General features: G+C 38.1%; 1 protein-coding gene across 15 annotated transcripts in view; it reads right to left on the reverse strand.

Moving 5' to 3' along the window:
• The window catches only part of SYNE1 (spectrin repeat containing nuclear envelope protein 1), a 302,834-nt gene that overhangs the window by 127,637 nt on the left and 149,722 nt on the right, over window positions 1–25,475 (reverse strand). For 14 of the 15 annotated variants that reach the window (XM_054197389.1, XM_054197388.1, XM_054197395.1 and 11 more), the window contains 19 exons: window positions 24,760–24,942; window positions 23,076–23,219; window positions 22,589–22,744; window positions 20,665–20,829; window positions 19,335–19,507; window positions 18,308–18,461; window positions 18,024–18,167; window positions 15,616–15,780; window positions 14,319–14,636; window positions 13,403–13,558; window positions 12,545–12,715; window positions 11,502–11,828; window positions 10,041–10,193; window positions 8,553–8,720; window positions 7,616–7,792; window positions 6,636–6,782; window positions 4,300–4,425; window positions 2,676–2,852; window positions 598–863 (listed from right to left, as the gene is read on the reverse strand). In XM_054197389.1, coding sequence (XP_054053364.1) covers window positions 598–863; window positions 2,676–2,852; window positions 4,300–4,425; window positions 6,636–6,782; window positions 7,616–7,792; window positions 8,553–8,720; window positions 10,041–10,193; window positions 11,502–11,828; window positions 12,545–12,715; window positions 13,403–13,558; window positions 14,319–14,636; window positions 15,616–15,780; window positions 18,024–18,167; window positions 18,308–18,461; window positions 19,335–19,507; window positions 20,665–20,829; window positions 22,589–22,744; window positions 23,076–23,219; window positions 24,760–24,942 — 3,470 coding nt within the window. The remainder of the gene's footprint in view (window positions 1–597; window positions 864–2,675; window positions 2,853–4,299; window positions 4,426–6,635; window positions 6,783–7,615; window positions 7,793–8,552; window positions 8,721–10,040; window positions 10,194–11,501; window positions 11,829–12,544; window positions 12,716–13,402; window positions 13,559–14,318; window positions 14,637–15,615; window positions 15,781–18,023; window positions 18,168–18,307; window positions 18,462–19,334; window positions 19,508–20,664; window positions 20,830–22,588; window positions 22,745–23,075; window positions 23,220–24,759; window positions 24,943–25,475) is intronic. The other variant, XM_054197394.1, reaches the window with a different exon arrangement.

Consider the following 25,475-nt stretch of genomic DNA (forward strand, 5'->3'; position numbering starts at 1 on the left):
ATCGCTCTCCCTTTCACCTGCAATGTGGTCATCAGGCTGACCATACAAATTAACATGAATACTACAGAGGATACTGGTTATATTGTACATATGAACAACAACAACAACTACTGAGGTTGAAGTGAATCTTTTTCCATGACAGTCATAGCAGCAGTAATAGACTCTCACAATTTTACACACAGCTGGTGTATTTATGCTATACAAAGCAGCTGCAATCATTTAGCAGAAACGTCTAAACTTTACTATAGTAGTCTAATAGATAAAACACAATATCACAATGAAAAACACACATGAAACACAGTAAACACAAATGAAAGAGTTCAAACAAAATAGTCAAAATGCTTGAAATATCAGAAAATGCTATGCCCTGAGATGGGATCAATCAGTACTTGCCTTAAAGACAAACACTGAAGATCTGTCTTCTCAAACTCTTTATTTCCATACCAGTAATCATCCTATAATTAATAAGGGAGGCCTGCTTTTAATTAAGCATGGATAAAAGGGATTTTTAGCGGGTCCAATTTAAAGACACTCTGTAAACAGCTCTTTCAGCATATACGCACTGTCAGCTTTGTGCATGCTACTATGTTTTTTTACCTAGCCAGGTTGTCCCACTCTTTTGTGAGCTTTTCCAAGAAAACTTCAACTACATTCATGCGATCATGATAATCCCCCGTCCTCTGCAGATCCTCCTCCCTCTGTATGAGCAAACTGTGTGCCTGAAGGCAGAGGTCCAGCCACTGGTTGCTCAGCTCTCCTATTTCCTTGTGTTCAGGTGATTCCTGTCCTTGGGTTAGTTTGTTCATCTTCTCAGTCACAGAGGTAAGAGCTGACTGCTTAGACTGCAACTTCTGACTGAACTCCTGAAAAAGATACAAGTCAAAACAAATACGGTGACACCTACTCAAAATTATAAGTTGGAATTTAAATAAAAACTCTGCAATAAATAAATAAATAAATTTTCTAAGGATTAATTATCTGCAGATGTAAATTGGAAGAAGTGCCTTCTCCCCTCCTCTAATCTTTCATCTCCTCATGTGAGGACAGGTTGTTTATAGGCACGAAAGCAAACCAGAGCAGTTTCCAAGTGCCAGTGACAAACTGAAATCACAATCGAGTCACACCTTGTTGTCCAAGCTTCCAGGTTAGCACAGCTCACACCGTACACTAAAACATGCAAGATGCTCTGGGCCTCATGAGAATTCATTTTATCAGTACTGTTGCTAGCTCATTTTATTCCTTTTCCTTTTTCATTAGAAACTAAAAATAGGAAGCAGAGTCCATGAGTCAGTGAGCCCCCACATCCATATTTTGTTTTGTTCCTACTTCTAGAATAGCAACCATTATCACTGTCATTATCGAAACAAAGCCAATGATTATCTAGGTATGATTGCCATTTGAGTTACTAAATTCCAGTAAATAAGAGTCCGTTTGCGCACACATTTCTTACCAAATAAGAAGTCACAGAGAACCCAAAAAGAGAACATACAATATACTAACAACTCAAAGTAACCAAATATTTTTTAACACTTACATACTGTTTCGGGTAAATATAATCTTTTCCCAAATTCTAGTTCCAATATCTGTAACTAAACAACCATGCCCAGCTCCAGCACTTTGCTGGGATGATGTGTTTTTACTGAGGGCTTGTAGGGGTTGTGGAGAAGAGATGCTACTGCCCAGTTCTGCCTCATTCCTCTTTGTGCCCGCTTCAAATGGAGCTAGGCATCTTCAACTATTAGGAAAAATTCTAGGAAAAAAATACACATTGTGCCACATCTGACAGTACATCAGGTGCCTGCCTTTCATAATAATCAAAAGTTCCTGTCTGAAACAGTGAAGAAATGCAGACTCCCGCTTCTTCCTGGACTCTTAATAATAGCTAGTGTAACAGCTTTCAGCACACATTGTACTGAGGTATCTCCAAGTGCTATTGACTCTGTTCAAACACTTGTGTAGAACAGACATGAAGAGGAAATGCTCTTTACTTTTCACCTAACTCCTATCATATCAGAAAAAGAATACAAGCAAAGTCTAGACCAAAACTGCAAAACCCAAACATTTAATCATTTATCAAAGAAATAATCTGTTCTCCTGTTTCTTCTTGTTACTTTACTGGTGTTTGTGATATGTGCAGGATGGTCATAGAAATTCTCTCATCTGTAAATGAATAAGAACAAGTGAAGATCTGAAGGCATTTGTCTCACTATTTTGGGTAAACTAAATTGGGTTGCTATCGTACTTATTCTGCAGGGGTTTTCAGAGTCCAGCAACACTGTATAGTTTCCTAGACTAATGTTGAAATAGATTTAAATAATTTAGAAGTATGGGAATCAAAGAACTTAGAAAGCACAAATTGCAGATCTTCAGGTCAGCAGTGATCAGCAATTAGCTGAAACCATGATAGCCTATTAAAAGTGAAGGCAAATCGGAACAGTAGGCTAAAAATTGTCTACTGTTAAAAAAATATACCCAGAAAAACATTAAAGTACAGGGCTTTGCTTCCTGTGTCACCCTGTAGCGTCAGTAAGGATACTCTCTTTCCTCTGCCTTTGCTCTTGCTTAGAACATATTAGCAATTCTATGCAATACATGCATATAACGTAAATTATAATAATATCAGCCACGGATGAACTTCATCCTTACCTATTGTTCTTAACCTTAAGTTTCCTTACCTTAACCTGGAGTACCATATTCTGGGCAATGTTTAGCTCCAACTCTGCCCGTCTCCTTTTCAAATTCTGTAGTTGTTGATCTGCATCCTGGAAATATATCCAGAGCTCAGCCTTCATTTGTTTGATCTCTTCCCAACCTTGAGCCAAATACTGTGCGTGCATTATCTGTTGCTCAATCTAGAAAAAAAAGAAATGAAAAGGAGGAGGAATGCTTTAATGCAGCTATTTTTGGAGAATGGAGGATGAATACCATTCTTCCTCTGAGCACCATACTGTACTAATAAGACATTTCTGCACTAGATTCTGAAGGGGCTAATATTATCCACAAAAAGGGTCTTAACCTTCAAAAATCATAAAAATCAGACCTATCAAGGGAAAAAAAAATAATTTCATTCATCCTCGAGAGAAGCAACTATATTTATGACTACGTGTATTTCAAAGCGTTCTCAGTCTTCTGTTAAAGCTTAAATTAACTGTATGATTTAGCCTATTGCATGCCAAGAGTACTGCTGGACTCTGCTCTACATGCCTCTGCAATGACCGAATAAAAGCTTAAACTAAACACTTTAATTTGCTTAGCTCGGTTATTTTGCCTACATGACTTTTGCAAAATGCCAGTAAGAAGAACGCTTACCGGATCTGAGCCCATCAATCACCTTAAACCAACCGTCACACAGCTTCTTTTGCTCCAAATACAGCAGTAGGGCGCCTTTAAGATTTAGACAGCCAGCTTAATGCATCTCAGCCACTGTACCGTCTGTGATTTCTTAAAAATGTTTCACTGCTTTACATATAAAAGGAGAATCTTATTCTGATGTTTGGGATACTTCACAGCTATACAATATTTGGATGGAAAATGCCATTTTTTTTTTTTATGGATTACTTGGATTTGTACAATTTGCTTCTCTGGTATGGAATACTGTTACTGTATATATTAGGTTTTTACTCTTGGTAGAATTAGTTTCAAAAATGTGTGTGTGTATATATGAAACTAAAATTTTCATGTTTACGACAGGAATGCGCATAATGTTTCTTTTCTAATAACTCTTAGGTTTATGATTTTATTTTCAAACCAATCATTAAGCTACTTAGAATTCAGGTACACTTCTATGAATTCATATGCCGAAACCGATCCGCCCTGATTTATGAATGGAACAATCGTAATTCTATTCTTATTATAAATAATATTTTAGTATATCCTAATAAGAACATTAGTCTACTGTTGAATAAAAGTAAAATATGTTTAAATTTAATAAAATCCAGAGAAGAATAGATTGAATTGTGTTTTATGGAAACAATAATTTGGATCAGGTTTTCTTCCACAGAATGTTGTTTGTGGAAGATTATTGTGGGAAAAAAGATTTAGCAATAACTGTCACGTGTCTTTGCGTCTTTGCATTACTACCAGGATAGCAATGTATGGATTTAATTTAAAAAAAAACAACAACAGCAACAACAAAAAAAGGTAGAAAAGAAAAACTATTTCTAAAAGAAATACTTAAGATGAAAGTAAAAAGACATTTGTTTAAACCGTTACCCAATATGACCTTTTTAAAAGAGGACAGATCAAGGCAGTTAAAGCTCTAAATAGGATTAAAAGCAGGTTATTGTGGTTATCTTGTACCGTTTGTTTTGTGTGCTGAATATCTGTTGCTGTACTCTTCACTGTGGCATCCGACAAATCACACATGGAGCACAGAAGATCCAAGTATGTATTGGCCTGCTCCTGCAGAGCCCGGAAATGTTTCACCTGAGGGAAGACAATTCTCAAATAAACTCTGAGAGTGTGGAAATAATATCTTATTTTATTACAATCATGTATTTTAGTATTTTTACTTTAGCTTATTATTTCTAAAAGATTAAATGTAGACATACAGTATTTTATTAGGTAAGGCTGCTTTGTCATAATTATGGAAAAGAGTAACTCTGATTATCATCCACTTATCAAAGTGCTAAGTGGCATATGCATTACCTAATTTACTTTGTTATAAATAAAGCGTTAGATAGATACACACCGTTTCAACAAGGTGACTTATTTTCCCCAAGGTGAATGGGAAGCAGGGCTTTCTCTGATTATTAAAGTGTCACGTTGCCCATACCTATAAAATTCTCCAGCATCTGAGAGATCATAGAGAATCCAGCCCAGGCGCATAACATGCTTTCACAAACCTTCTGAAACCCTCCCAGTATCTACAATTGCCGAGATCAGACAACATGACGCTGTTGGGGGTTCTTGCTCTTGACATTGCCCGTAGGAGCTCCCCTCTCCTTATGAAGAGTTTCCTCATCCCAAAAGAAAATGATGATATTAGTGTTGGCAGGGCAATAACATACCTCCTAGTGTCCCAGGGAGGAGGGGCGAATGACCACCTAACGCAGAGGGCCCAGTGGTGAGTCCTTGTGCGCAAAAAGTTGAACATGACAGCAGTGGGCCCTTGTGGCAACCCCAAATTACTGTATTAGCATCAATGCAGAAAGCAAACTGTGGGAAGCGATTATTCTCCTGTACTTACACGTGTCAGGCTGTCCCTGGTATATTTGTCCCAGTTTCTCTCTTCCCCCATAAAAGAGATATTGGCAGCCTGGTGCAAGCCCAGCAAAGGGCTGGGGGAGAGAATGGGGCTGTAGTCCCTGGCATTTGGGCAGTTCTGAAGGAACTGGATTTGTTCAGCCTGGAGAAGACAAGCTAATTGTGGTCTGACATTACTTAAAATGGTAGGGGTCAGGTAGGGGCAGTACAGAGAAGGCAAAGACAAGCTCTTTGCTGAGGTGAGCAGATAAAGGACTAGTGGGAAAAGTGACAAGTTGCAACTAGGAAATTTCTTCCTAGATATGAGGGAAACTATTTTTCACACTGAGGACAGTTAAGCACTGGAACAGGTCCCTAATCCTCAGGGATGGTCAGGGCCTTCAAAGCACCAAAGGGCTCTGCAACCTCAATCCCCCTCTCCCTGGGTTTGGCTGCCTCTGTTCAGGGACAGCCCTGACTTGGCCCAGCTGGGACCCAGCCAGTGGAAAAGTATTCAGAAGCCTTCCCCCTTGCTCAAGAACTGCATGTAAGCTCAGGCCTTCATCCACCTATGGACCTCACCTGAGCTACACTATAGGTGCGTCTGTGCCTGGCTGATCCTCCTGGTTTGGTCTTGCCTTGCTGTCCTGACCTCCTGCCTCCATGTGGCACTGGCCTTGTCCCTGCAGACTTTTCTGGTGATCATCAGGTGGTGGCTGACACCAGCGGAACTCTGGTCTCCTCACCTGTGTGCCGCAGGTCTGCACGTCATTGGGAAGGTGCTGCCCTGCTGGCCCCACTGTCATCCCCTGCTCTCCCCACCCTTGCGGAGCTGCCATCTGTAGTATTTCAAAGTTTTTATTAAGCCACATGGCAGATGAGACAGCCCTGAACTCCAGCATTTTTAGTACCATACCAGTTTAATTTGAAAACAAGGTACAAATCCAATGTAAAATACATTAAGTTACTAAGAATAATCAAGAAGCAAAGAAAACATTCTTAATAGCTAACGTGGACCAGAGGCAGTTCTATGCTCTTAGGCTGAAAAATTGTTTTAAATGCCTGATAACAGACTCCGTGTCCATGGTACTATGAAACCAGGTCTCATATAGGAATATTAGTAGACAGATGGGCAATTGGACAAGCAGAAAGATGCAACCTCTCTGCTAAACACATCTGTGGAGTATGTGAGCAGGTTTATCTAATTAGACAACTCTTCCTTGGGTAATACATCTCTAAGCATTAAGCAGAGCTAGCAAAAGCCCTGTGTGGTTTTTCACCTACTATTATTTTTTGCTCAAGGTATTTCTTTTGGAGCTGGGAATAAACAACGAGGCTACACAGCCCCCTGAGAAGGTCAGAGAGAGTATCTAATTTCTGTTAATATAAAGCTCTTCTCTGAACTCACCTTACTAAGGATAACTGAGCTTTTTCAAGTGCTGAAATTTTACCTGTTTAACTGCATCTGCCAGACTGAAAGGTGGCCAGGTAGTTGGCTTTAGCTCTGACTGCACTGTAGACAGCCAAGTCTGGCACTGTTGTAGGGTATCCTGATGATTAACGTGCTTCTGGAGTTCATGTTCCAAACTCTGGTACACCTAAAAGAAACATTTTGTAAGGTGCCTGTGTTTTCAAACAGCACTATTGGCTCTCTTCTCCCACCTTGAAAACTGCAGATAAAAGACAATTAACAACATTGTGGTTATTGTAGCCCTTGTACATAAAAGTACGAAGGGATGAAAGCTCCTTAAACTACCACCGCATCTTGCTAATTTGTGGAGAAGATGGACGATATCTAAGGCATGGCTTCTGGAAAGAAATAATAAAGATGCAAATGAAGAGCACTGTCTCTTATTTCCTTATTCTTGTTCAACATTTTGCCATTTATGTACCTACCTCTACAAATGTTACTGACTGTGAAAACTACTTTGGGGGCTTTTGTTTCATTTGGGGTTTTGTTTTTTTAGACTATGCTGGCTTGATCTCCTAATTGGATTAACAGAATGACCCAGCTAGCCCTTCTTAACTGTATATTCTGGTTTTACTGAGAGACAGTATTTCCTAGCACATAATTAAGACCCATTATGTACATATGCAAACTACTGACACTAAGAGTGCGATTTGCTCCCTAGATTTTGAAGTAGGAATAGTTCTAATTTCTTTGCTGCAGCTGCTCAGAAGCCAGTGTAAAATGAAGATTAAGGTAAGAACTGATAGGCAGCTAGTTTCACTAGCTGCAAGACAACATTTGGATCACAAGAAATTCAACTATAGCACAGCAATGAAGAAGCACTACATTTGTAACCTGTAGGCTCAATTTAAATGGAAACAGTAGAAAGACTTTTACACCATTTAAAGAAACAGTACTTAGAGAAATAATAATGCTTGTTATTCTTAAATGGCATAAAACCATTTCTGAAACAAGACTTACTCTTTGGGCTGTGCTACATATGGCAGAATAGCTGTCCTTTGTTCCCTGAAGATGGGTTTGTATGTTTTGCTTAAATTTTGCTTGAAGGTGTTCAGTGCATTGATTGATCAAGTAGTCGCCTTTACTCTTAAGGTTGTTCAAACGATCTTCAAATCCTGCAATTTCTTCCATGATAGCCTAAGAAAGAGACAAAATACCTTTGAAGAAATATTTTAAACTTAACATGCTCTGCATCACAGCTTTTTAAACGAGCTGCTTCTTTTTTTTCCTTTTTTTTTCTTTTCTTCCTTAAACACACTTTGTCTTCACATTTGGAAAAAAAGTTTCCAGACATCATGTGTTGTTACAGTCAAGCTATTAGACTGTATACTTATTGTAAAATCTTCCTTTGTTGCATGCTCTCCAGGGCTCCACCAACTTCTCCTGTGCCTAGTAATGAGAACTACGTCTGATGCTGAATCATATTCCATAAGCTCTTTCGTTGTAGGCAGTTCTTTTGTTGACTTTGGTGCAGCCAAATTTCAAATTTTTATCTAAGGATGTTACTTAAAGAATAATACATTATTCACAATGAGTTAAAATATTTCAGTATTCGCCCTTGGAATCTCAGTTTCAGGCAGTGGTGGGGAGAGGTTGGATTTGACTTTCTTTTATCTTCTAGAAAGCAGCAGCTAATGATGTAGTGAATGATTATCATTAATTACGACCATAACAATAGCCACAACAAAGCTCTTGTGCAGATGCAGTCTCATCCAAGAAACAACAAGGTAGATTTGTTAATGGCATTAATGGCACTGATGCTTATTTACACACTTAGCAGTAAGAGGAATAAAACAGGTGAATGACAAATAACTAGAGCTCTGGAATGACAGAGACAAACAAAGAAGAAAAATTCTGTTTTACCGGACAAAGGAAGTTTCCCCAATAGCAAACCCACCTTGTGGTTAGCTAGTTGCTGAGTGATTAATTCAAGATTGTTACTCTCCATGAGATCAGGGCTGACCAGCCTGCTGGACATATGTAATAACCATTTCTCCCCTTCTTGCAAATCACTATTGTAGTCCTCGTGTTCTTTTACTCTCACCTCTAAGGTTTCAACGTATGCCTGCGGGTCCACAATAACCAAAATTAAATATTCAGGTAATTACAATAACTGACAGTCCCCCCAAACCAAAAACAATCAAGAACTTGAAAGCATAGTACGAGAGTTATCTTATAAATTTGTATTCCTGTGAGGGACTCTCACATAATCATGTGAGACTGTTAAGGAAGACATGAATGGACTTCCTTGTGTGAATAAACTGTCTGGTACAGAGCAGTATTTTCAGTTCAGGTGAAATATCATACTTTGAAGACTGAGGAAAACACTGAGGATCTCCTTACTTTAAGAAAAGGAACACCGTCAACTTGACCTTAAGTACACTTAGAAACAGTCAATGCATGCTCTTTGAGAAGCTGGACATGACCTACCAAATGTTATGGTTGGGCCCCTGCTGCTTATGGCCTTTCCACGTACTTATTGCCTGTGATTGTGGTAGGCAAATTAAGAACGCGCGCACTGAGTTAAAACGTATTCATTCTTTTTAAGAAAGATTTTTCAGAAGTTTCTCTACATTTAAGTCATCAACATTACATCTAATGCAACAGATGTCAGTTTTGTGGTACAAATCAGAGGAATGTCTGTAAATTGAAAATCAACTTTGAAAAACATAAAATAATCTGCTATTAGCGGATGAATTGGCAATTAAAGGGACTTAGGTCAAACATAAGTACTAACATGGTTTGCAGAGCTTATCCTTGTTAGGAGTACAACCTGTTAAAAGCTTTAGGTATAATCATACTTTAGGATGCACTTAGAAGTTTTAAATCTTTCAAAGTACTATAATACACATGTGGTCTAATGAATCAATGTTAATTAATAATGCCCTTGCTGAATTAAATTATATCCATCTTGCAGTTCATTTTCTACAGTGACTTCCATTCAACAACTAAACTAGATTAAACTGAGAGCTAGCAGAAACAAGAGACAAAATGATATAATCTAAGGGCATGTGTCCCTTCAAGAAATAATGTATTTAGAGATCTATTGAAAGCAATTAAGAAGTAACAAAAGTACAAACTAGTCACTGATCTATTTCCCCTTAGTGCTACGAAGACTTCACCTGCCACACTCAAAATTAATTTCAGCTACTCTTGTTATTTAGGTAGAAGTTCTTTCCATATTCAGGAACCCTACACCAAATAACACCCACCCCACCCCCTGCCCCGCCCCCAAAAATCCAAACCAACCCAAAATAAAATTAAATCTAACTGGCTCATTGTACAGGGTGTGACATGACAGCATGAAAAAAATAGTCAACTTCTTAAAGAGGGGAAAAAATATAGCCAATTGAAAGAACCTAGAGTTTTCTCCCTGACTTTTTACCTTTGCTGTGCTGCAGAGTTCCTGGTAACTGCTCTGAAGGTCTTGAATGTTGTTCTTGAGAGTCACGTCATTCACCAGATCAAAAAGTGCTTCTCCCTTTTCAATCACTGATTTTATTGAAGGCTCATGGGACAGAACAGTCTGCTGTATGGACTATAATGCAAGCAAGAATTAAAAGATACATATTGCACTAACTTCCCTTTGATCTGAAAAAACACAGCCCTCTATCATGGTATATATGATCCTTTCCAGATGAGATGAGCCTTGCTACCAGTACAGGACTATGTTTCTCACCCGTGCCCTGAGATAACTTTGCAGGCATCTAAGAGCAATTGCTCCTTTTGTGAGTGGCTAGTAGCACAGCTGATAATCTGGAGCTGGTGAAGGAGAGGGAGTTTATATGTGTGAACGGGCAAGTTCTAGGGATAAAACTTGCTCAGAGGAACAAATTCTGCAAATAAGTGGGAAAGTATCACCAAAGCCATCCTCTTAATGAGGCAGTACGCAGACAAGTGCCTAAGACTGTACCCTCAGAAAGTTTGCAATCTGATCTGTTATGCCATTGTGCCACTGGCTCAGACAGCATGGCACGTGCCAGAACCTATCAAATGACAGTGAGGTACCAGGTCCCCAAACACGTAGAAAGCAAGCACACAGCTATGACATATGACTTTGAGTACTGAAGCCAGAGAGGGGTAGTAGGCAGTTTCAGAGAGAAAGTCTTCATGCTGTGCAGCATTGCTCAGCAATAGCCAAAACATCATTGGTTTGTTAGCAACGCTGTTTTAGCCACAAATGTAAAGCACACCACTATACGGGCTGCTGTGAGGAGAGTTAGCTCCATCCCAGCCAGACATCTTATGATACATCTGTAATCCTGGAGGGGGTATTTTGCAAAAACATCATTAAGAGAAGCAATGGGCTTTGTTGTCAATTTTTTCTACTCTTTTTTACAACTGGAAAACAACCCAATACATTTCATTAAAATCCTAACTAAAAAGCAGAGGAAGCCATAGCAGCTGACTGGCTTAGATGTCAGTTGAGCTGGGATGTTCAGATTTAACCAGAAAGCTGATTAAGCTAATGTAAACAGAGGCAGTGTCTGCAGTGATGACAGACCAACTGAATTCTATCCTTGCTTAAATAGCAGTTAAATCCATTGGTATCCATGGAATTACTCATATATGTACTCATAAAAGAATTTTGTGCTATAACAGGAAATTTTCATATGTGGAAGCCTTGAAGGCATTCACATTTCAAATCCAGGTGCTCACTCTGGTTCATAGATGCAGGTATCATGCATCTTTTCACTTTGATGCTGATTTGGACATACAGATCAGAGTTATCTCATACATTATTGAGGAAACTTGAACACTTAAACAGACACCTGGATCAGAGGATTTATTGCGAGTCATTAGGTCAAAATCGATTTGACAGTACAATGATATAACCCTTTTTTACCTTGTATTTGGACAACTGGGCCTTCTTCTCATAAAGTTCGCTCTTTGGCTCCGCTGGAGCATGTAATATGGCTTGGTATTCCATGACCCACTGAGTCTGTGCCTTGTACTTGTCTGAGAACTCCTTTGCCAGCTGAAGGCATTTCTCTGAAGTCATGTGCTCTTTCCTGATGAAGCCAGCCAGCTCTTCAAGCTGTTCCACATGGTCCCCAATTTCTTTTCTTAACTGGCCAACTTCATTTTCTTCCATGTACTTTATAGCTCGCTCCCCCTTCTCACGGGCAGATTTCAGTAAACTATGGCCTATGTCCATGTCACTCAATAGCAACTGTGAAGGAAGTGTTGGTTAACAAAAAATGTATGCAAATGTATGCCTTTTCCTTTTTTTTTTTCTTTTCTTATTCATTGTAGTTCTATTATCAGTGAGAGGCTGACTAATTTTCTTTTTTTTTTTTTTAAATTTTGCTAAGGAATCAGAAGGAATTGCTAGGGAAATTGAATGTACTTTTCATTAGGAAATTGCAAAGATAAACGCAGAAACTGGGGGCTATCAGGAGAGGATTTGTACTCCAAATTCTGGAATAGATAAAAGTTTTCCCTTAGCATATTATGTTTAAGCTGCAGAACATCTGAAAAACTCATCTACAACTCTGAGATGAAACATGAGTTCTACTACTGAGTTATTTCAATGAGGAGAAATAGGAAGCACTTCTTGCCACAGTACATACTGGTATAAAATATACTTGACAGTTCGCCTTTTAAGGGGAATTTATTTTAAGTTTTAACATGAAAAAAAATACATACAAACATGTCTTATGGAAGGAGAGGATTATATTATTTAGGACTATTCATAACCTCAACAACCAAACTGTGATCTAACGTGTATATGACATGAGAACGGGAAGTTTATACTGGGTGGTCTTTATCCTGTTAGCTTCTCTGGGCAAGGTGAAGTCAGAACTTTAAGTAGGTGTTAAGATGCTTGTTAAAATATAGCCTCGTTTTGGCGGACAGAAACAAAAATTGCATTCAAGAAAGCTGTACCTCTAGTTTTTGCACTTTTTTCTCCATTGCTGTTTTGTCAACCACGTCAAACTTGGTGATCACGTTTCTGAAGTTCTTGTTGGTAGCTCCGTACCAATTTGTGTAAGCACTAAAAGCCAATTCTGACTCCTCCATACATCGTATTTCTTCTTCCAGAAACTTTATTTGCTCCTTCAAACAAACATGGAGGGTAAGGAGAGAAAATAAGAACCATCCAGATGTTTATCATTGCTATTGGCTAAAGATAGGAATAAATTGCTGTTTATTAAGACCTGATATACTAAGATTAAACATACAGGTTTTGATTACTTTTATATCTAGTGGATAATTCTCACTGGGCTCTTGTCAGGGTGTACATATAGCAATCACTAACATTAAAACTAGAGTTAATGCTAAACACTGAAAAGGTACTTGTATTTTGAAATTTAAATTGTGACTTGTGATTACAGTACTATGAGACACTTACTACTTAAAGTGACCTGAAAACTGTACCTTATAAATTCAAATTTTCCCTGTACCTATGTGTTTCAGTGAAAACCTGCAAACACTTCTCTAGAGGTTGTTCAGCATTCAAACATACCGAGTTCTGAATTTCTTCCCTGAAACTGACAAAAAAAGACGGTAACATCTGATTAATACTGAATATTTTTGAAAGGGCATTTTCCTGATTATGGTTCTCTAATACCAATGAAAATCCACATGTGTGTGTGTATATATATGAATATATACGTGAATATTATATTATTGAGCCTAGAGTAATGAATAAACTCTGATAAAGTCTAATTTAGAAAGCCTGTTTATATTTGCTTCTTAACTGACAGTTTATGATGTTATAATGAATTAATTTTCATTACTTACCAAGACATGAAGAAGAAGAGTTTGGTAGCGAGATGTCAGCTGTGTAGCCTGGCTTCCCATTGTACTTGCAGTGAGACTTTCCTCTAGTATTTGCTGAGCCAGTAGCCCAACTTCCTCCACGTCATCTTTGTAGATTGTAATTTCTTCATGCCACTTCTGTGACAAAGACATTATTCAGCTTATATGACTGATTCAAGTATCTTAAACACAACGGGAATTTATTTGTAACTGTCATGAAATCATTGAAAAGGAAAACAAATACATGGTTGTAAACATGGATTTACAACAGGAAAATGAAACAGAATCTGTTGAAGCTTAACATAACAAATATGCTGGAAGTTTTATCATACCATATGGACTGCATTTCATTACAATAGATTCAATACTTCCCCCCCCACCCCCCCCAAATAATAGATAGAAATGCAGCCTGGACTTCTTATAGAATTTGCCTGAAGTTTTAAAGGTGACTGTAAAGCATAACCTAGAATCTCTTCAAATCTGCTTCCTGTGGTTATTCAGACCCATGTATTCTCTTTGCAGTGACTAAAGGAGTATCATTACATCAACACAGCAGAGACTTCACAACACAGTTGGTCACCTTTTAGTCCTGTTACAACAGTAACACTTTTCTAGTCCAGGACCAATCTTTGTCCTCAGTTATGCCTTCATATACCACAGAGCATACGAATTCCAGATCTCCCTACGAGATTTGAAGATTGGCATAGCCATACCCTTACCAATAAAATGGGAGGAACCTGGACCTAGAAGGCACAAAGCCCTCTTGGATCCATCACTCTATGCATCACCTCAGAATAAATTCCAATGCTTCCTGTCATTTTCACAGTGCAACCAGGAATTGATGTGAAAAACCTCGCAGGGTATTTTGCTTAAGGAATGGCTTAACTATATTCTTTACCTTCATTTGTTGAAGCTGCACCTCCTTTGTTGCTCTACCAGACTGCCTCCCAGTCCTGATAGCAACTTTCTCCTCCAGACCTGTTAGCCAGCCATTAACCTTCTGAAATTTTTTCTCCATTAACCGCAGTCTGCTCACAGTGGCATTTAATTGGCTTCTTGCTTCAGAAAGTCTGTGCTGATAAACTTGCCAATCCTGCCGTAAGGATTCCAGGGCTCGGTCTTCTATCTGGGGAATGCCCCAGGGAATCACCTCCTCTCTGGCATGGACAGCAGCATTCAGTAATGCTTGTCCTTCTGCACAGTGGACCTGCAGCTCCTGTAAAGGCAGAGTTATGGACACATACCCTACATTAACAGCTTTCATTCACACATCGCAAACAAAGCCCCAGTTCTACCTAACACAAAAGCAGTTACCTCACATTGTCTAGATATTCCCTTTAGTTGTCTATGGTTGAAGACATATTACACTATCTCTAAGATCACCTATAACGCCATGCTCACTTACAAAGCAAACCAAATATCACTATTATCAACAAGTGAATTATAGAAAATTGACAAAGCATGCATTAAATTCTTTCCCCTCCTGCTAAGTTTATCATCAGTTCTGAAACATTAGGTGCCTGAACTGGCACAGGATGGATGCAATCCATTCAGCACAAGCTTAAATTCAAAACATTCCAGCTATGGAAAGCAGACTGTACGGCTGGTTTCAAAATTGAATTTGTTTAAAAACAAGGAACAAGGTGAGGCTTCAATCTTTTAAAATAAATAAACATTTATTTTTACATATGTTTGAGACATCATTCTAAAATAATTCTTGATACCCTCTTCTGGACACTTGTGGCATTTTAATGCTTAATAGAACTTGATTAGAAAGCATCTGGTTAGAGAACATAACCAGGAAATTATCTTAACAAATTATAGTTGTGTGTTGTCTTAGTTTATATTTGAAATATATATTTAGATTTTCAAAATGGACTCAGATTTTGTAAAGTAAACTATAATAACAAGACAGATATGCGGAATCCCTGATAACACAAAGACCTTCTCAGTGTCCTGAATAAAGTACTAAATATTTCATAACTCAAGTACAGACCTTTTGCTAATGCAGCAACAGGTATGAAAATTTTTTAAGCCAGCTTAACATCATATCTGGGAAATTACTGAAGTACTACAAATTCACCCTTCATTGTCACTTAAGTGACTGCGTAACAGTCTTTCTGTTATTTTACCAGTAGGATTTTTTTTTTTAATTTTTTTTTTTTTTTTTACTTAGACTGTCACACATTACGTACTTGTAAGTCTCGGAGTGTTGCCTCCTGCTTCTGGGCATCACCATCAAGATGCGATAAACAGTCAAGTTTTTCCTGTTCCTTCTCCAGCCATACTTCAAAGGTCTTCAGATTTCTTTGGTAGTCTTGATGTAAGTTAAGCAGTCCTTCAGCTTTTATTACTGCCTCCTGTGTGTTAAAATATTTGCTTACATGTATCTATATCTTACTGTATCATCAAACCAAGAAAACATAAAATCCAGACTTTCATCAAGGTGAAAAGTTTGTATCCGATGCTGAACGTTCCTAGAATTCAAGAGTACTTGGATTCTGAGGATGATCTGATCAATAAAGAGAGGGCAAATGTGGGGATAAAGATACTTATCCTAAAAGATCCTTTGTATAATTTGTGACTTCTGGGATTTGAAGTTTTGATCTGGGATCACTTAAATAACACCTTAGTGTCCAATAACAAAAGACCTTCTTAATTTTTATACCAATTTAAATTCACTTTACTGAAGTGATTAATAAGAGTATGAGTTTAGAAATTGCATATTTTTTTGCCAATGGAATAATAGTCTTCTATTAAGAGTATCTAATATCTTTAGGTTTGAAGACTACCCAAGTCCTTTGCGAGCAGTTCCTTCAGAGCACAGTGTGAAACAGGCTGCAAGTCTTCTGTGTGCGTGGACGAGCAACTTAAAATAATTTCACAATCATAATTCAACATTAAAATATTACCATATCTGGGGTACAGCAGGAAAGGTGTCATATATTAGCGCTAGGCTAGTCTTTCTAAGCACAAGAAAAGTATACTACACGGAATTCACATCTTCTAAGAAATGCTGGGAAGGGGGAATCGAGTTTGGATGGAAGCAAGACAGGCTGCATGCCAGGGCAGCAGGCTACGTAAGAAGAAAAACACTTTCATAAACAGCAGCCATGAAACCTACTGTCTGCTTTACCTATTCCTAACAAGTCTGAGTAGTAGGAGGAAGGAAGAAAAAAGGAATGTTAGAAATCTTTTACAAGGCCTGTCCATGCCCAGTAGTAGGAAGAGGGAAAGAGAGACTAGTTCTCTTGCCTCTTGAGAGTGGCTGCAGGGAATTACAGGTCTTGGTCTGCTCAGGCTTGGGCCAAAAACTCTTAGGGAAGCTTGTCAGGTTTCCCATCTGGCCAAAGGATTATTAAAGGATTTGACCATTCTTTATTTTGACATTATTTGTTTTGAACTTTGAATTTTTTTCTAAGGGTTGAATATACTCTTGACACTTATCATCACCACCGTTGGGAGTGAGGAAGACCAAAGTTATCTGGGGTATTAGATGGGAAGAGAAAGAAGGGATGCTTCTTGCTACATGAGGAGAGGTACAGAGCTCTTGCCTCTGAACTACCATCCATTTCTGTTTGCTCCCATGCTGTTGTTCAAGCTAAGCAAATACAGGCAACCTGTATAGCTTTGTGCAAGAGAAAAAGGTAAAGGACAGAGGATGCCCCATGCTAAAAGGAATACTAGGTAATCACTAGTACTTCCCAGGATTTACTCATTTCTCTGGCAAACCTGAGTGAGTACATTCACAGAAGGTCCAAAGAAAGACTGCATTGCATTCTTTGCAGTTGTGGAAGAGAGTACCACAAAAGAGCAAATCATTTATGTGTTTGAAAAATTGAATTTTGGCCCTTTCCACAGGACAAAGACATCACTGAGACATCAAAATTCAATTTTACTCCACTGCTGCATGAAGAAAAGCTGCCTTTATGAGCATATATTATGCATTATTTAATTACTACAAAAGAATTTGGGTTAACTGGAGATATCACCTAGCTTTAGATGTATCACCAGGTCTTTTATTTCTTCTTTATCTTATATCTTACATTAAAACCCATCTTCCTCTTTATCTGTCTATGCCCTAATCTTTTCCAGATCTATGATATAAACACTTATCAGTAAATGTAGTACTTATGATGGGTCTTTTGATGTTAGAGTCAGCTTACTTGTTAATAGGGTTTATGTTCAATAGTAAGCTTCTACAGTTGTCTACAATTGTGAATTACCTGATTAACTGGTTGCATTTATTGCAAAACATACATTTATGCAAATCACAGATTCAGAGATGCTCCCAACTTTTCAGTCACAATGGGTAAAATAATTTCTGTGCTCAAGTCAATGAGACTTTTAACATGGAATTCCTCAGACTATTTGCCTGATGATTTATTAAGATTTTTAGAACCTTTCTGAAAAGACCTGAAGCTCAGTGGTACAGGAAGACAGATCGATAAATCACCCTAATAAATTGCTGTTACATTAAATTTCAGCTGTACCCAAACTTTTACTCCTCATTTAACTGTAAAATAAATGATCAATGAAAGGACTTTATCTTTTTCCTTGTTGCCAACAAAACAGAAGGGAGTGGTATTGAGAAAAACTGTACCCTCGTTCTGTCTTTGAGGAACTTATACCGCTCCTGAAGGTCCTGGAGTTCAAGCTGAGTGACATAATGTTCAGCCATCCCACTTCCTTTCACTTCAATTGTCTCCAACAGGCTGCTGTGACTCAACACCTCTTCACTGAGTAGCTGCAAAACAGAAAAAGAACACGTTTATGAATGGGCAGCATTAAAACAAGACCACAGATTAATCTTGTAGTTATTCAGCCTTTTTTGTTGCTTATAAGGTGATGTAGTTTTGTTGCTGTTTTTTTGTAAAGCAAACACACCTTTGCTTTGCTGAGGGCAGCTGTTTTTTCCCTCAGTTCAGCATATTGCCTTTCAGAAGCATTCATACTTGCTTCTACTTTATCCATCCAGCTGGAAAACTGACGAACATCATCCTGGTAACTTGTCCATTTGGAGAGAGCTCCTTCCAGTTGACTGTAATTTAAAAAATATATATTTGTTGTGATAGTGGAGGTTGTAATGCTATTTAAGGAGAGAGATATAGTCATATACAGTTATTCTAGACTATATTTATAAGAAAGATGTATCACAAGCTAAGCAGTCTGAGACAGAGCTGTTAAAACCCTACAGGTTTTACCAAGGAACACAGTTTGGCTGATAAAAAGAAATCAAGCTTTCCAAACTTGGAATAGTAAGGAGGACTGTAAGTTACGCAGCTAGCTGATGTGTTCTAGCTTTAGTAAATAAAATGCAACTGAAAGCATAAGATCAAGAATGAGAAATTTTTTGGCCCTTTGCATACATTCAAAAGTTGCTGGATTCTAATGTTTAATTACCTTTGTTGTTTTAAATTGAAATATTTGCAACTAGTGATGCTCCGCCAAAGACGACTATGTTTTTTTCCCTTGTATTTCTTTATTCTGTCACTTTGAGAATCACTATTGACACTGTAATTACAGTACCTCCTTATGAAATGCTAACAAGTGGAAAATGAGGCAGGATCTATACAGAGCAACCATTAATGCCTGTGACAAGATCTTCCCATTTCTGAGAACAATTCAAGGCATCATGCGCAACTCAAAGTAAAATTTACATCAAGGTTATGAACATGGAATCCACTTTTAAGAGTATACTGACAATAAGAGTTAACAAAGCTTAGATCCGTCACAGTTTCCTCCCCTTTTTCTTCTTCAAATGAACATGTCACTTAAGGCCTCTGGAACTGCAATGTTAGGCAAATGCAGTCATTTTATATGAATTTGACTCTTGTAATAATACAACGCTGGGAAGTAACTTTTCAAGAATTTTGACAGCTAAGCATCATTCTGCACCTCATACCCTTTTTACCTCTTGCACTGGATACAAGCAGACAGAAGGGAAGCCCAGTTCTCCTTCAGGGTTTGCAACTGCCGTTCAATCACTGGTAGTCCCTCCAGAGAAGTATTTTGCAGAACAGATTCTCCTCTTGTCAGAACCATTTTCATTTGGATTTCTTTTTCTTGTTTCACTGCTAGCAATGCCTAAAAAGCAAGCGGATATTATTCTACTTTTATCATTTACTGGGCATGAATATACAAACTGGCTTTACTGGAAAATAAGCTGATCAAATTTAGCAGCTTGTACAAACAGTCAATTGGAAGAGGAACAGTGGAGTTCACAGCCGGGCTTCACAAGGAAAACGTGACTTTCAAAGGGTAGGTCTAGGCCATTAAAAAAATATTAGGTGACAGGGAAGTTTTCACAGAATTTGTGCAGGTACTCACAGTGTATTGGAGAAGGTACTGTTGGGTGGAAAAGCTGACATTCCAAAGGGAATGTCATGTAAATGTAAAACAGAAGGATTCATTCATAAAGAAAACAAGTTGTGATGACAAAGCTCTTCTACAGGGCTGAAATACAGTTCTACAACTCCAGGATCTCTTTGCAACACAAAGGTACCAACACATAAACTCAGTAGACTATCATCAGCAACATCAGCTTAGAGACTTCAGCTCCTGGAGCTGTGCAGTTGCAAACTAACAGCTTCTAACATCACACAAAATCATGAAAAGCCTGAAAGCATAAACCTGAAGGACTCAGCAAACAAAAGGTGAAACATCTTTTTAGTATTTTGCCCCAATCAATTGGTATTTGATGTATCCTTACAATTTTGAGGACTTGTCCATATTTTGGCTCAAAATTTGAGACATCAATAATATGAAAAATATTGTTTTCTGAGCACTGCTATTCAACATCTTTTGTGCAGTGATATCAATAGATACTATTTTCTTAACTGCAGTCACCATTTTTAAAGCAAACAGTTATGGGAAAGTCTGTTCTGAAACATTCATATCACCCGTAAGATCTAGGAAATTATATATTAAACTAACAGAAATGAATATCCTACTTCTTTCATTAAACCTTCAGCAGCCACCCAACATCTTTTGAGTTTTTTTAAGAATTTACATCTATGCAGTTTTTCATGTCCTAAAGGTCCCTATATCTTTCTTAGAGAAAACTTCTAATAATGAGCTCTTTCCTCTATAAAAAGAGGGGGTTTTTGAGTAAATTGAAAAATCAGTGTTTGAATGACAACAGTCACTACACTAATATGCAACAATTAATGTAAAGTATCCTATATTTGCAATCTTCTTACAGATCTAAAAAGAGCAGGTTTTGGAGTCTATTGTTTCCATACCTCTAGCTTTAACATCCGGCTGTCCAGAACACTCTTGTCTGCAGTGGGATGACAGTAGGAATCCAGCATGTGAACTGCATCAGCCACCCAATCTTGGAGGTCCTTGACACTGTGCGAGAACTGCTGGTGCTCTGCTACAACCCTATCCATTCTGGAAACTTTCTCCTGCAATTCATACAGCAATTAGCACCAGGAGCTATTCAAAGGACTGCTATTCCCCATACCTACTTAGGGACTTTAGAAGGAGTTTCATAAACTATAGTCAGAAATTGTCCTCGTGCATTGATAATTACAAGTACACTTACTTGAGCATGGAATGAATTTTGTATACATACACACACACACAAACAAGTTGCCAAACATAATATACAACTGAAAAATTCAGAAATGCCTTTTTTCTGTTTTCTAAATGTAAAGCTTCATCTAATTGTCTTCTCTCATCCAAAGCAGATAAGAGTTTTCTGGTTTCACTTTTTCTTAAACATCTGGTAAATCACACCTAAACTCCATTTCAGTGTTGCAGCTGAAGATAACTTGTGAAATCTGCCAATGAACAAGACAGACTTAAGCCTATGAAGCTATGCCACTGTAACAACATTACTTGGTTAATACTTCGAAAAGAAAGACCTGTTTTCCTCAATGACTCCCATTGGTATAACCATACTTCTGAAAAATTACTGACGCTGATGCTCAAGTTACATTGCTAAAAGGCCTGAGGTGAACAGGAACAGAGTAGAGTGTATTTCACATGGTGGCAGAGAACTAAAGTCAAGCTAGTGAAACAGGCTTAGGAAGTTACAGACAGGCATCTTTCTCAAGTGTCCATGGCTATCCAAAGAATTCCAGGATTTCTCTCATAGGCTGGATCATATGTATCCTCTGCCTCGGATTCCTTCTTCTCATCCTGACATCTCCTACAAGTTCTGTCCACATAAGCCAATGCTCGTAACTCATGCCTCTTTCCCTTTCTCTTTTTGCAGCCATGAAAATTTATTATAGCCATGTATACGCTCATTTTCAGTAAGCCAAACAGCTCTAGATATGCTTTATAACTTTTATTTCCACAGAAAAAGTAGAAATTAACAAACTAGCAATTGCCCAAACATAAATACTGTCTGAATTAAATTGTTATTCTATAACACACTTCCTAAATTCTTAATTATTCTCATTACTCTAGTAACTATAAGCCTAATTCAGTATCAAGCCTCCTTCATGACTGGAACGTTGTGAAAAATAACAGTCCTAATATGAATACCTTCTTAACTGTTTACACAATAGAGACAGTAGAACTATTAAATGGTGAAGTGAGTCAAGCACCACCCTGTAAAAGAGAGTTAGGTTAAACTCTCATTTCTCAGCTTGATGCTTTAGAGTTTGGCCTATGCCTCCTCTTGAACTTTCAAAAGCAGCCTAAGAGGCAATTTTTTCAGAAGACCAATCTATTAGTTTTAGATGAAGCAATGCTGACAATACAAATAATAAATCATCATCATAGGATGCAATGAAGTAATAACTTTTCTGTATTTTCTAACAAAAATAACTCCCCTAACTTTGGAAAAAATACTTTTTTCAGGTGCCACTTATTACAAAAATAAATGTCTTCAGTACTTGAAATAATGAAAATCAAACTTGGTTATTGTATAACTATTATAATTAATCTGCATAATTATTGTATAATCAGACGGGGTTTAATTTTTAATCAAAACACGTTTAAGAAAAAAAAAATAAAAAAAAAAAATCACAATTCCATTTTGTTGACAGTCCATGTCAGCTTCCCACTCTCTAAAGCCAGTGTGGAAGTACAAGATAGCTGAGACATACTACAGAGCAGACAAGGAAGACAACTGCAGTGCTTCACGTTTCAGTCTCTTTCCCCACATACATCAAATGAGCTGCTTAAAAGCACATACACTGAGTGCATTACCTTTGTCAGATTGCTTAGAGTAAGATATTGAGAGGACAACTGAGACACTCTGCGCATAAAGCTTTTGCTGACAGCTTGCTCTTCCCACAGCTGCTGAGCTTTCTCTTTTAGCCTGTTGAGCTGATGCTCGTGGCAGCTTATTTCCTCAAGGACAGACTGTAAAGCACAAGCACGTTAATAGTAAGACTGGGTGCAAGAAAGGAGGAAAGAGAGAAGCATGAAGGCCCCATGAAAACAGAAGTGACATATGACAAGCTTGCTGAGACAGGCACACCATACAGCTATGGCAGTGAAGCAGAATGTCATAAGAAATGTGGAGATGCAGAACCTGATGGAACAGGATCATCAACAGTGATCCTTGAAACCAGTTCTCATCTTATTTAGAGGTCAGGATGCTGGAATGATCAAGCTTTTGTAAGAAATCAATGAGGCCAAGAGGATGGGACAGGAAAGTCTGGCTGTGTTAAAAAGGCTTATAAGAAGTCACCTGCAACTTTTGCTGTTCTCTCCTCTTGGAAGGAAGATCATGGAGCCGACTGCTGCTTCCTTGTACTACCCTCTCAGTTGTGGTCAGCCACTCCTGCAGAGGCTCGGCCGTTGCTTCAAAGTCTTTCATCTGGATCTTTAAGTTCTGGGAAGACATATGCAATTTTATCAACCGTCCCATTGCACTGGGCATAACTGTAATGCGCAACACACAGCTCAAGCACACAAGAAGGATACATAATTGCAGCCAAGCACTACACAACTCTTCAAAATCAACCTCACCTGCTCTGCTCCTTCCCATCTCACAAACAGACCACTAAAAGAAAAGTCTGAGAGAGCACCTCTTTAAGAGGCAAAATAGAGGCAACAGTGTAGGATACGTCTACACAGTTGAGGGGAGGCAGAAGCAAACTTCCTCTGAACTGAAAGCTTTACAGATCTTACGAGCTTTGGCTCAATGTAAGTCTAACTCACAAAGCTAAGGCACACTGTAGAAAGGCTACTTTGGGATACAAGTTACCTAACATCTGACCACAGTCATTCACACTGACCCCGCCTTAAATGCCACTGTTTCTAGGTGATGTATGACTAAGTTCAACCCAATTCTGGTGATCATTTCTGATTATATTCTGTTTCAGTGTAAAATTTTGGTTATAAAAATGTGTGTGTAAAGGCATATGTAGGCATTCCCTCAGTGCCTGCATATTTTTGTTGTATACTTATTCTGCATTATTAAAAAAAAGAGCATCTGAAATAATTCATATGGATTAGAAACAGCATAGCTCCTGTGCCCTAGTTATTCTTAATTTTTTTTTTCCCCCAGACCGATTTAGTTTTCTTTTTAGCTGTAGCCTTATCACTTAAATTAAACACCAGAATGAAAAACTGAGCCTATGAGACAGAAAAATGCTTGGCTCAAAAACATTAACCTCTAAGGACATCTTTCCATGGCAACCCTGAGATGAAGAAAGGTAAGTCCTTGCCACCTGAGATATTTTTTTTTTAAAGGCTTTCCTACACAATGTAATAAATACATTCAAACTTTTTCTCCACTGGCTAGGCAGCATTGGTTTGAAACGGGAATGCATAGGAACTTTATTTCTCCAATGCTGTGCAGGGAATTCCAGCTAAGACCTTTTGACCTTAAAACCCATGACCTTAAAAGAGATTATGTTTTTAAGATATGCACCTTCTGTGCTGGTTGAATTGTGAGTTCTGAACAGAGAAAGGCACCGGGGTCTATTTAAAAGGTTGCTTAAATAAATCATTGCATTTCACCAGTTTGCAAAAAGAGAGACAACTTTTACCCACTGTACTGGGACTGTTAAATCAGCGACAGTGTCAGAAATCTGTGCTATAACAGTCCTTAAAAAAAGAAATTGTGTTTTAGTAATCCAGTACATTTGATGAGCCTCATGTTAATGAATTTGAGATGAATTTGAGCAACTGCTGTCTTTGCTACCTTCAGTTATTCTGCACTCAACACTCTTCTGCATGAAACACGCCACATAAGAAAACAAAAGTAAAATGTAAGCAGAAGAATTAGACTTCTTGAAAACTATTTATTAGTCCTGTCATATCATCAACACTTACAGCTATATACGAAATCTAAACTGTGCTGTTTGAAACAAAAAGCAAAGAGGAAATTTAGATCCAATCTTTCCCCACTGTGTTGGGTTCAATACCTCCAATGCAGATTCCTTCCGGTGGAGGGTGGTGATAAAACTTTTCCAATCTTCTTTAGCGGTAGAGGATTTGTCCTGGATAACTTTAGCCTTTTCCTTTGGTAAAACAGAGCATAGCAGTTCTCCTTTGGATGCTACCAGGTTTAGTTTTTGTTGCCCAGTCTCACTTTCCGATAAGAATTCCTAAAAATAGTAATAAAAGAAGCTAATTGGTGAACTTTGGGTCCCAGTAAAGGTCAATGGCAAGCTCCCAGAAAATTTAATAGGGACAAGAGTTTATTTTTTCTGCTTGTTAACATGCTAGCTCATCTTCTGGTACATTCCATTTTAACATTGTTCATATTTATGGGATTTAAGGACAACAGCTACTTAATCCAGAAATGCCACACGTCTAAATAACATATATATTAAGACTCTAGGATTACCTGTATATTCTGCATTTCATGAGACAATTACTGGTCATTTAGTTGGGTATTATACTTGAAATCTCCAGTTTCGTTTCAGGGAACCAGTATCCTGACACAAGTAACAGCAGGAGCTGGGGCCAACTCTGAGGCACACACAGGACTGAAGCCTTGCCCGCAGGTGACAGCCACACTGGACTTCCAACAAGAATTAGGGCACTGGGGTGATGCTTAGACCCTGAGCAATGTCTAAGCTGTGTGATTTATTCCTCTGCATCCTTAATTTTCCTTTGCTATTTGAAAGTATTTTTC

Source organism: Rissa tridactyla, chromosome 3 (assembly GCF_028500815.1).
Source record: "Rissa tridactyla isolate bRisTri1 chromosome 3, bRisTri1.patW.cur.20221130, whole genome shotgun sequence".
Lineage (NCBI taxonomy): Eukaryota > Metazoa > Chordata > Aves > Charadriiformes > Laridae > Rissa > Rissa tridactyla.